The sequence below is a fragment of the Limulus polyphemus genome, unplaced genomic scaffold (assembly GCF_000517525.1).
Source record: "Limulus polyphemus unplaced genomic scaffold, Limulus_polyphemus-2.1.2 Scaffold10799, whole genome shotgun sequence".
Lineage (NCBI taxonomy): Eukaryota > Metazoa > Arthropoda > Merostomata > Xiphosura > Limulidae > Limulus > Limulus polyphemus.
In genome coordinates, this window is record NW_013676409.1 from 9 (window position 1) to 10,068 (window position 10,060).

The 10,060-nt window shown below is 36.2% G+C and overlaps 1 protein-coding gene across 1 annotated transcript in view; it reads right to left on the reverse strand.

Moving 5' to 3' along the window:
• Positions 1 to 211: 211 nt before the first annotated feature.
• Positions 212 to 10,060, reverse strand: part of LOC106476529 (neuroglian-like) — a 15,019-nt gene continuing 5,170 nt past the window's right edge. Inside the window, exons 2-7 of the mRNA XM_013937182.2 lie at positions 8,443 to 8,561; positions 4,010 to 4,197; positions 3,635 to 3,757; positions 2,511 to 2,696; positions 2,167 to 2,298; positions 212 to 414 (exon numbers count right to left, since the gene is read on the reverse strand). Coding sequence (XP_013792636.2) covers positions 227 to 414; positions 2,167 to 2,298; positions 2,511 to 2,696; positions 3,635 to 3,757; positions 4,010 to 4,040 — 660 coding nt within the window. The 5' untranslated portion in view covers positions 4,041 to 4,197; positions 8,443 to 8,561 and the 3' untranslated portion in view covers positions 212 to 226. The remainder of the gene's footprint in view (positions 415 to 2,166; positions 2,299 to 2,510; positions 2,697 to 3,634; positions 3,758 to 4,009; positions 4,198 to 8,442; positions 8,562 to 10,060) is intronic.

A 10,060-nucleotide genomic window follows, 5' to 3' on the forward strand; every position in this document is an offset into this window, starting at 1 on the left:
TGATATGTAGTCTAAAAAAGAAGGATCATGATGCTTGAGTTTCTTCTAGTGACATAAGTTATAATATGTAGTCTAAAAAGAAGGATCATGATGCTTGAGTTTCTTCTAGTAACATAAGTTATGATATGTAGTCTAAAAAGAAGGATCATGATGCTTGAGTTTCTTCTAGTAACATAAGTTAGGATATGTAATCTAAAAAAGAAGGATCATGATGCTTGAGTTTCTTCTAGTAACATACAACAGTATCTTCAGTACCTAAACCTCCAGTTTCGATCTCTTCTACTTTGCTAGGAGTCTGGAACCGTCCGTCAACAGCCACTACTCTCATCTCATACAGTGTACTTCTCTCTAAGCCTTTCACTGCAAGCGTGTCTTGTGTTTCTTCCATTACTGTGCTTTCCCACTGATTCTCTCCTATGTGAAAATAAAGCTTCAAGTTTACCACATAATTTTACTTTCACTATTATTCCAATCAAACAAGTAATTATATCTGTCAAACGAGGTGGTAGTCTTTATGGTAATCAAAGTATCAGGTAATGTAACAGTTACTGATGTATGTGTATACGTCTCATTACCTTTGGTATAACAATCTGTTACTAGTTTTTTTAACGTTTCCCATAAAACATTCACAAAAAATGACAAAACAAAAATTCTTAAATATTTTCTGTTTAAAAAGTCTTAAAAAGAATTAGAAGTATTATTTTGACTTAGATTCTGAAATTTCATATGCAAGTGAGTGCTTGACACTAGAAAGGATCTATCCGATCAGAAAAAGTTTAATGTGGTAGAATGTTAACATGTCTGTCCTCCTGGGTCAGTAAACAATGTGATCCTTAATGTGGTAGATTACTGTTGGTTCATGGAGGTTAACATGTCTGTCCTCCTGGGTCAGTAAACAATCTGTTCCTTCCATGAACCAACAGTAGGCTCTACCACATTAAGGAACAGATTGTTTACTGACCCAGAGGACAGACATGTTAACCACCTCCATGAACCAACAGTAGGCTACCACATTAAGGATCACATTGTTTACTGACCCAGGAGGAGAGACATGTTAACCTCCATGAACCAACAGTAGGCTACCACATTAAGGAACAGATTGTTTACTGACCCAGGAGGACAGACATGTTAACATTCATGAACCAACAGTAGGCTACCACATTAAGGAACAAATTGTTTACTAACCCAAGAGAACAGACATGTTAACCTCTATGAACCAACAGTAGGCTACCACATTAAGAAACAGATTGTTTACTGACCCAGGAGGACAGACATGTTAACATTCATGAACCAACAGTAGGCTACTACATTAAGGATCACATTGTTTACTGACCCAGGAGGACAGACATATTAACCTCCATGAACCAACAGTAGGCTACCATATTAAGGATCACATTGTTTACTGTCCCAGGGACATGTTAACCATTGTTTACTGACCCAGGAGGACAGACATGTTAACCTCCATGAACCAACTGTAGGCTACCACATTAAGGAACAGATTGTTTACTGACCCAGGAGGACAGACATGTTAACCTCCATGAACCAACTGTAGGCTACCACATTAAGGAACAGAATGTTAACATGTCTGTCCTCCTGGGTCAGTAAACAATGTGATCCTTAATGTGGTAGATTACTGTTGGTTCATGGAGGTTAACATGTCTGTCCTCCTGGGTCAGTAAACAATCTGTTCCTACCACATTAAGGATCACTCCATGAACCAACAGTAGGCTGGTGGTTAACATGTCTGTCCTCATGGGTCAGTAAACAATGTGATCCTTAATGTGGTAGCCTACTGTTGGTTGATGGAGGTTAACATGTGATCCTCATGGGACAGTAAAAAATCTGTTCCTTAATGTGATAGCCTACTGTTGGTTCATGGAGGTGGTTAACATGTCTCTCCTCCTGGGTCAGTAAACAATATGTTCCTTAATGCAGTAGTATAATGTTAATTTCTATGGGTCATTTATCTAAAGTGTACACTAGGACTTTAGAAAACATTTTAATACAGTTCATCTACCTACTCCATCAGTCATTTTACCATCTCAATGTAAACTAAGATAAAACCTGTGCTCCAAAAGCTAGCATTACTCTGATTTAACAACTATATACACATTTTGAGAGACTACCTAAACGATGATTTATTGCTAATGTATTATAAGTGTTCACCTTTTCGTTTATACTGTACATAAAAATGGCTGCCTGGATGACCCTCAACAGCAGGAACCCACGTAACTTCAACACCTGCCTTTCCTTCTTCATCAGGAAGTCGAGACCAGATGAACTCAGGCATGTCAGGAGCTAGAGAGAAAACTATCTATATAACTACAAGAAGCACAAACGTGGTACATTTTTCATCAGTAGATGCTGTATCTTTACATGTTAAATGTGAAATTATTTTCACCTAAACATTAAAGTAGCCTTTGCTTTAAATATTAATGATCACTAATGCAGCATTACAACCCATCTATCTAACTACCTTCTCCCACTGTATATCTACCATCCAAACTTACCACTCTCGGCTTCTTCGCTAGTGCTAGCTTCAATGTAGTACGGCTCCCCCTGTCCTTTACTAGTTGTTGCCCTGATGGTGATACGATATTTAGTATCTGGCTGCAAGGATGCCAGCTTAGCACGGGTTTCTCGTGGGTCAGTAATTGGAGGTCGCTCCACTTTAGTTCCCAATTTCGTCCCATCGACTAGAATAAATTACGAGAATAAACATTAAACTGAAATTGTATTTAGCCACTAGCATAAATCACATGTGAGAATTCCTGTAATAAAACTAAATACCAACATAATTATGATCAACATACGTCGTTCAGAAAGAGTTTTGGATGCTACGTTAGATCCTGCCAAGTGTTAAAACCTCACCAGTTTATTTCTAACTCAAGGAGAGGTAAAACTTTTCATAACATATGGTTGGAGGTTCAGTAGTTATTTGAAAGAAGACACAATTCCTCGTTAGTTTAATAAAACTAAAATACAAAGTAATATTTACAATTCATTATTGACTTTCTCCTGCATGGAACAAAAAATCAGATATTTTTAAGGTAATAAATCTGGAGCGTGTAAACAAAAACCAGAAATTAATACTATTAACAAGTAAATTTCATTACATTTTATACAGCTACATAATCTTATGTGTTATCAACCAGACAACTGAGGAACCTCTACTGTGGATAACACATCAGATCAGCTTTCATGCAGATGTTCACATAGTTGTCTTGTTGGTAACAGATGAAATCAACTTTCACACAGTGGAGGCACCCCTGGTTGCCTGGTTGATAACACATCAGATCAGCTTTCATGCAGATGTTTACATAGTTGACTTGTTGGTAACAGATGAAATCCATTTTCACACAGTAGAGGTTCCTCAGTTGTCTGGTTGATAACACATCAGATCAGCTTTCATGCAGATGTTCACATAGTTGTCTTGTTGGAAACAGATGAAATCCATTTTCATACCAGGCAACCAGGGGGGGCCTCCACTGTGTGAAAATTGAAGCTGTTGACTGCAAACTAACAAGTTGGTTTTAAATTTCTCAACAACTTCCCTTATTCCTATACAGCTTTAGAAATGAAAGTTTCATCAATAATACAAATGAATTAAAAGCACAAATTACTCATCAGATACCTTCTTCGTAGTAAATTCTGTATCCTGTCAAGATGCCATTTTGATCCACGGGGCGCTTCCAAATTAAATACAGGGCACTTGAGCCCATGGGAATAGCATCAAAACTTGCTACTGGTCCAGGAGCTGAAAAATTCAAAGTTATGAATTAATACTGGCATTTAGACAGTTTCTTCTGGTATACTTACTAAGATATTTTACCTTCACAACCATTATCATGATAGCATACAATTGCTGCAGATAAACATTTTAAAAAATCTTACATTCCAAGATAACCCACATAAAGTTACTATAGTATACTTACTGAGAAATCTTGCATTTACAACCATTATCGCTATGCCAACATATGACTTTGCTTCTGATTACACAGGTACTTACTTCCTTCTGGTTGCAGTAAATTCAACTTCATTTGATGGTGGTCCAGAATACATCCTGTTGAAAGCCAAGACTCGTACAATGTTTCGTGAGAAAGGTTTAAAGATGGTAACTAAGGTCTGGGTTACATTGGGTGGAACAGTAACCTCTCTTAACCTGTCTTCTCCTTCTTCTGGTGTCCAGGTTTGAACCTAAGAGAAAATGAAACCCAACTGATCACAAAACATTTTTCATTATAGATATTAATTTTGTTTCAGAGTCTGTGGATCATTTCTAACTATCTTTCATTATACATAGTAATTTTGTTGCGTAGTGCATAAGTCAAACCAAACTGATTACAAGCTTACTTTCATTGTATATAGTAATTTTGTTGCATAGTGCATAAGTCAAACCAAACTGATTACAAGCTTACTTTCATTGTATATAGTAATTTTGTTGCATAGTGCATAAGTCAAACCAAACCGATTACAAGCTTACTTTCATTGTATATAGTAATTTTCTTGCAAAGTATGTGAATCAAACCTAACTGATCACAAGCTATCTTACTTTATAGATAATAATTTTCTTGTAAATTGTGTAGATCAAATCAAACTGATCACAAACATTAACATTACTCACCACCTCTCACATCTAGCCTTTCAAATTCAGTGCTGCACACTTTGGCAATTCAATCTAATCTCATGTGTTCCCATGTGATATTCTTGCATTGTTGCATGCAAGTGAGCATACAATAACTCTCCACCCATACATATTGTTTCAATCATCTCTTTGAGATTAGGCAAGAAAGCAAGATGCATTGGAAGTGGGGAGGAAGAATGGAAAGTGTGAGAGAAGGTGAATATTTATCCCACATTGAAGTAATGGAGGAACCAGTACAGAATTTTACCTAGATGAGCACCCTTTGGGAAGCACCCAAAGAAAACCTATGAAGAGCAACACCCTATACCTTGGAACAGTATAAGGGTACATCCGTGAGAGACCACATTTCATCTGTATGAGGTTGCATTCTTCATCCAGGAGGGACGTGTCGCAAGGACAGGTAGAAGGTACAAGCACACTTTCCAAACCAGCATCAGGCTTTCAGTAGTGCTATATGTGTAGTGTGGCTAGGGCACATCACACACATCCAGTCCAAAACCAGGTGGCACTGGGAATTTGGCTTCTGGGCTGTGATAGAAACCTCAAACCCAGTGAAGCAGACCGGGGAAGTAACATCTGCCCTGCAACTCAGTGAGGACTTATGTGGACTGGTCCTGTTTCAATCCAACACTAGACCATGCAGGAACCTGACATCCAGGTTGCGGTAGGATGGGGAAATCCACCCACAAAGGTGAGCTGTACTGCACAGACAGAACATCACCACCCTACTCTCTGCTGAGTGGAATTGGTCACACTCAGGAGGCATCTTTCATGGTACACCACCACAGTGGCGAGGGACTGGTGTGTGGCAAGAGTTCCCAAGCTCTACTAGAAGAAAAGAAAGAAAGCGAGGTGTCCAGAGAAGTGTATCACCGTAAGAGAGTGCAATGGGTGACCACAAAAACCACATTTTTAAAAGCAGGCCAGCACTAGGTTTTAAATTAAGCATGGAGGATAGGCAGGGATACCCTGCCTGCTGTGCTCAAGCTAACCCATGAAGTTCAGGTCTTCTTTAGGAAACTGAGCACAATAAGGATACTTCGAGCAGTCTTGTGGAACACCCCATCTCATGGATGAGTGCTATCTTCTCCAATGGAGGATGGAAGTGAGCAGCCAAGGATTGAGTCAGGTGACAAATTTGATGAGACAATACCTGGAAATGTTAACATGCATATCCATCCAACAGATAAGCTGCCAGACCAATCCAGTGAGAGTAAGAGGAGCTTTCCATAATGTTTCACCTCAGGTATGTTACATTTTTTCACTCTCTCTCCTATATCTTATTATTCTTTACTTTCCCTTCTTCACAATATTATGTTTTCCTCCTCTTCATGATGTCCAAGTCCATGCTTGAAAAAATTATTTTTGTCTCAACTTCACTCTGGTGTTGGTATACACTGTCCTTCTTGACTGGCTGCATGCCTTGTTCTTTACATCATTTATCCTTTAAAACTTATTTCTTCCTTCTTCTTGCTTGTGGTAATCAATGTTCTGATGTATATGCCATTAATTCGTCTCCCATTCTATTCCATTGCTCCGATATTCTTCTCTATATAGATCACACTTTACTCCCTGAATTGTCTGCAACATGTGAAGGTGAGGGTATGTTTTCATCCTTATTCCCATTCAGATCCCAATCCCCTCTTTTGTTCTATTCATGGTCAGTTGTTATTTGGCTTGCACTTCTTCCTCTCAGGGTTCCCATTCCCATCTCTTCATTCTCTGGAATCCTTCGTGTGCTCCTCATCTTTCATGCAACAATCTTCTACCAATAAAGAAGCTGATTCCGTCTATCCTGACTGTTGAGACGTGACTTGTCAGTTTGGCTCTTGTGTGTTAAGACTTTTTTTTATTTTGCTTTTGTGAGGTTTCTCAACATCAAAATGGTTGAAGTATCTACAAAAACCTCTGTTCTGGAATTATTTTTATTTTCAAACAATCCTGCCTTTGTAGGCTCTTATTTTACACAACTTGAATGAAACAGAGATGGTCATTTCTATGGTGTCTAGTGTTGAACATCTGGACTTTGTTCACTCTAGACAGACTACCACATTGGAGTTAGGTGCTTCTTTGTCTTCAGGGGATGTGATGGCTATTGTGTGGCAGGTGTTTGAGTCTTGCATGCAGTCTGGGCCTTTTTTAGGCCATGATATAGACTTCTCTCCTTCTATAATTCCTGTTTCTGAGAAAGTCTCTTCCCCTCCTACTCTTCCAAACAATTATTTCAGTGCAGACATGGATCTACCCTGACATTGTGTGTCTCATTTGTAAGTAACAATATCATGTGGAAACATGTAAGATTAGGTGGGAGCAACAAAGCTAGTGGCAAGCAAAAAAGTTCAGCATTGAATCAAGAAAAGCCAGAAGTGAGAGGAAGTTACATTTTGAATCAGAATATCTTTCATTAGAGATAGTAATTTTATTGTACAGTGTGTGAATAAAACCCAACTGATGACATGTTATCTTTCATTATAGATAGTAATTTTATTGTACAGTGTGTGAATAAAACCCAATTGATGACGCGTTATCTTTCATTATTGATAGTAATTTTATTGTACAGTGTGTGAATAAAACCCAACTGATGACATGTTATCTTTCATTATTGATAGTAATTTCGTTGCACAGTGTGTGAATAAAACCCAATTGATGACGCGTTATCTTTCATTATTGATAGTAATTTTGTTGTACAGTGTGTGAATAAAACCCAACTGATGACATGTTATCTTTCATTATTGATAGTAATTTTGTTGCAGCATGTGAATCCAATTGCTTGTTGGTCTATGACTTTGTTGTTTATAAAACATAGTCAGTCGCACTAAAAATGTACACAAAACCCCATCAATATTACAATTAATCCCAGTAATTACTTTAGGGTTTCCTATGTATATTACATCACACTAAAAATGTAGACAAAATACCATCAATATTACAATTAATCCCAGTAATTACTTTAGGGTTTCCTGTGTATATTACATCACACTAAAAATATTGACAAAATACCATCAATATTACAATTAATCCCAGTAATTACTTCAGGGTTTCCTGTGTATATTACATCACACTAAAAATGTAGACAAAATACCATCAATATTACAGTTAATCCCACTAATTAATCCCGGTCTTAGGTCTTGTAATGTGTATTGGGTCTTGTAATGGTCTTGGGTCTGGTAACAGTCTTGGGTCTTATAACAGTCTTGAGTCTTGTAACTCATGAAATTAATAATGATCTACTTAAAATATAAACAAAATTAATTCTTTTAACCAAACTGGTTTATTATTTGTTTGTCTTATAGGGGATTTTTCATCAAAACTGAAATTTCAAGATTTTTACAGAACTAACTTTTTATTATTTCAAGGAGCTTAACGAACCCACAGTTTAAGAAGTTTAATGAAACTGGCATTTCTTCAAGAACACGTGTTTCAGACTCGACTTAGTGGCATAAAAGTGGTTGTCAAAGAACAATTTGTACAAATAGTTAAGTAAGAAATATTTTTCATCAGAAAAATAAGTCGTACATCTCATTATATGTCTGAACAACGAGTAAAACAAAATCGAATCTCTTTTCATCAATTGCGTTATGTACTAATTATAATTTTTAAAACTGGGAACAAGCTTGAAACATTATGCAATAAATACTGAAACAGAACAACTAATTTCTGCTTGGATTTCAATATCTACAACCCTAACATATACTTCAAGAGTAGCTGTAGGTGAAACAGCAAGACAATAGTTTGAAGAGGTTCTGGATGAAAAATTGTAAAATTAAGGAACCAAAAAGCCAAAGCTGGAGTTTTACCTTGTATCCTTTAAAATGACCACGAATGGACTGAGGAGGAACAGGGTCCCACGAAAACATGGCTGAGTGTGCATTCTTTATAAAATTTAATTTGAAATTCTGGGGAGCTTCCAAGGGCCCTATTGCAAAAAAGATTTCCATATGTAGGATAACAATAGAGGCAAAAACAAAAAACATTTTTCCCAAAGAAAAAGTGTCATTTTAATAATCATTATCTTCTTTATCCATAGGACTAATACATTACCTATTATTTTTTGTACCGAATACTGTAAAAAATACATCACCACATTTCAAATCAAATAACAGTATTTCTTCTAACTAAATTAAAAAAAAAGCAATTAACTCAGATTAAAACAAAAAATACCCAGATGCTAACACAAAAAATAAATGCATAACTAAAGAATTCCTAAACAAAAACACTGACTAAAAATATTACTCAATAAACAACAACACTGACTGAAAATATATTACTACATGTCTAAACATTACCCAAACAACAACATTGACTAAAAATATTACTCGATAATCAACAACACTAACATTACTAAGTGTCTAAATATTACCTGAACAACATTGAGTAAAAATATATTACTACATGTCTAGAGATTACCTAAACAACAGCACTAACATTACTAAGTGTCTAGAGATTACCTAAACAACAACACTGACTGAAAACACTACTAGATATCTAAACATTACCTAAACAACAACACTGACTGAAAACATTACTAAGTGTCTAAACATTACCTAAACAACATCGAGTAAAAATATATTACATGTCTAGAGATTACCTAAATGGCAACATCAATTAAAAATATTAAGATGTGCCTAAAGATTACATAAATGGCAACATTGTCTGAAAAGATTAGCACATGCCTAAAGAATACCTAGACAGCAAAGTCTACCAAAAACATTATGACATGTCTAGATTACCTAAGGGCAACATCGATCAAAAACATTAAGATGTGCCTAGTTACCTAAAGGGTAACATTGGCTGAAAACATCACTAAGTGCCAAAAGATTACTTAAACAGCAAGATTTACCGAAAAACATTATGACATGCCTAGATTACCTAAAGGTAACATTGACTGAAAACAATGTGCCTAAAGATTACCACAACACCTGTTAACATTAATAAGTGTTTAATGATTATCTAAACTGCAACAACACCTGTTAACATTACTAAGTGTCTAAAGGTTACCTAAACAACAACAATGCCTATTAACATTACTAAGTGTCTAAGGGTTACCTAAACAACAACAACACCTACTAACATTACTGAGTGTCTAAAGGTTACCTAAACAACAACAACACCCATTAACATTACTAAGTGTCTAAAGGTTACCTAAACAACAACAACACCCGTTAACATTACTAAGTGTCTAAAGGTTACTTAAACAACAACACCACCTATTAACATTACTAAGTGTCTAAAGGTTACCTAAACAACAACACCACCTATTAACATTACTAAGTGTCTAAAGATTACCTAAACAACAACAACACCTATTAACATTACTAAGTGTCTAAAGGTTACCTAAACAACAACAACACCTGTTAACATTACTAAGTGTCTAAAGGTTACCTAAACAACAACAACACCCGTTAACATTACTAA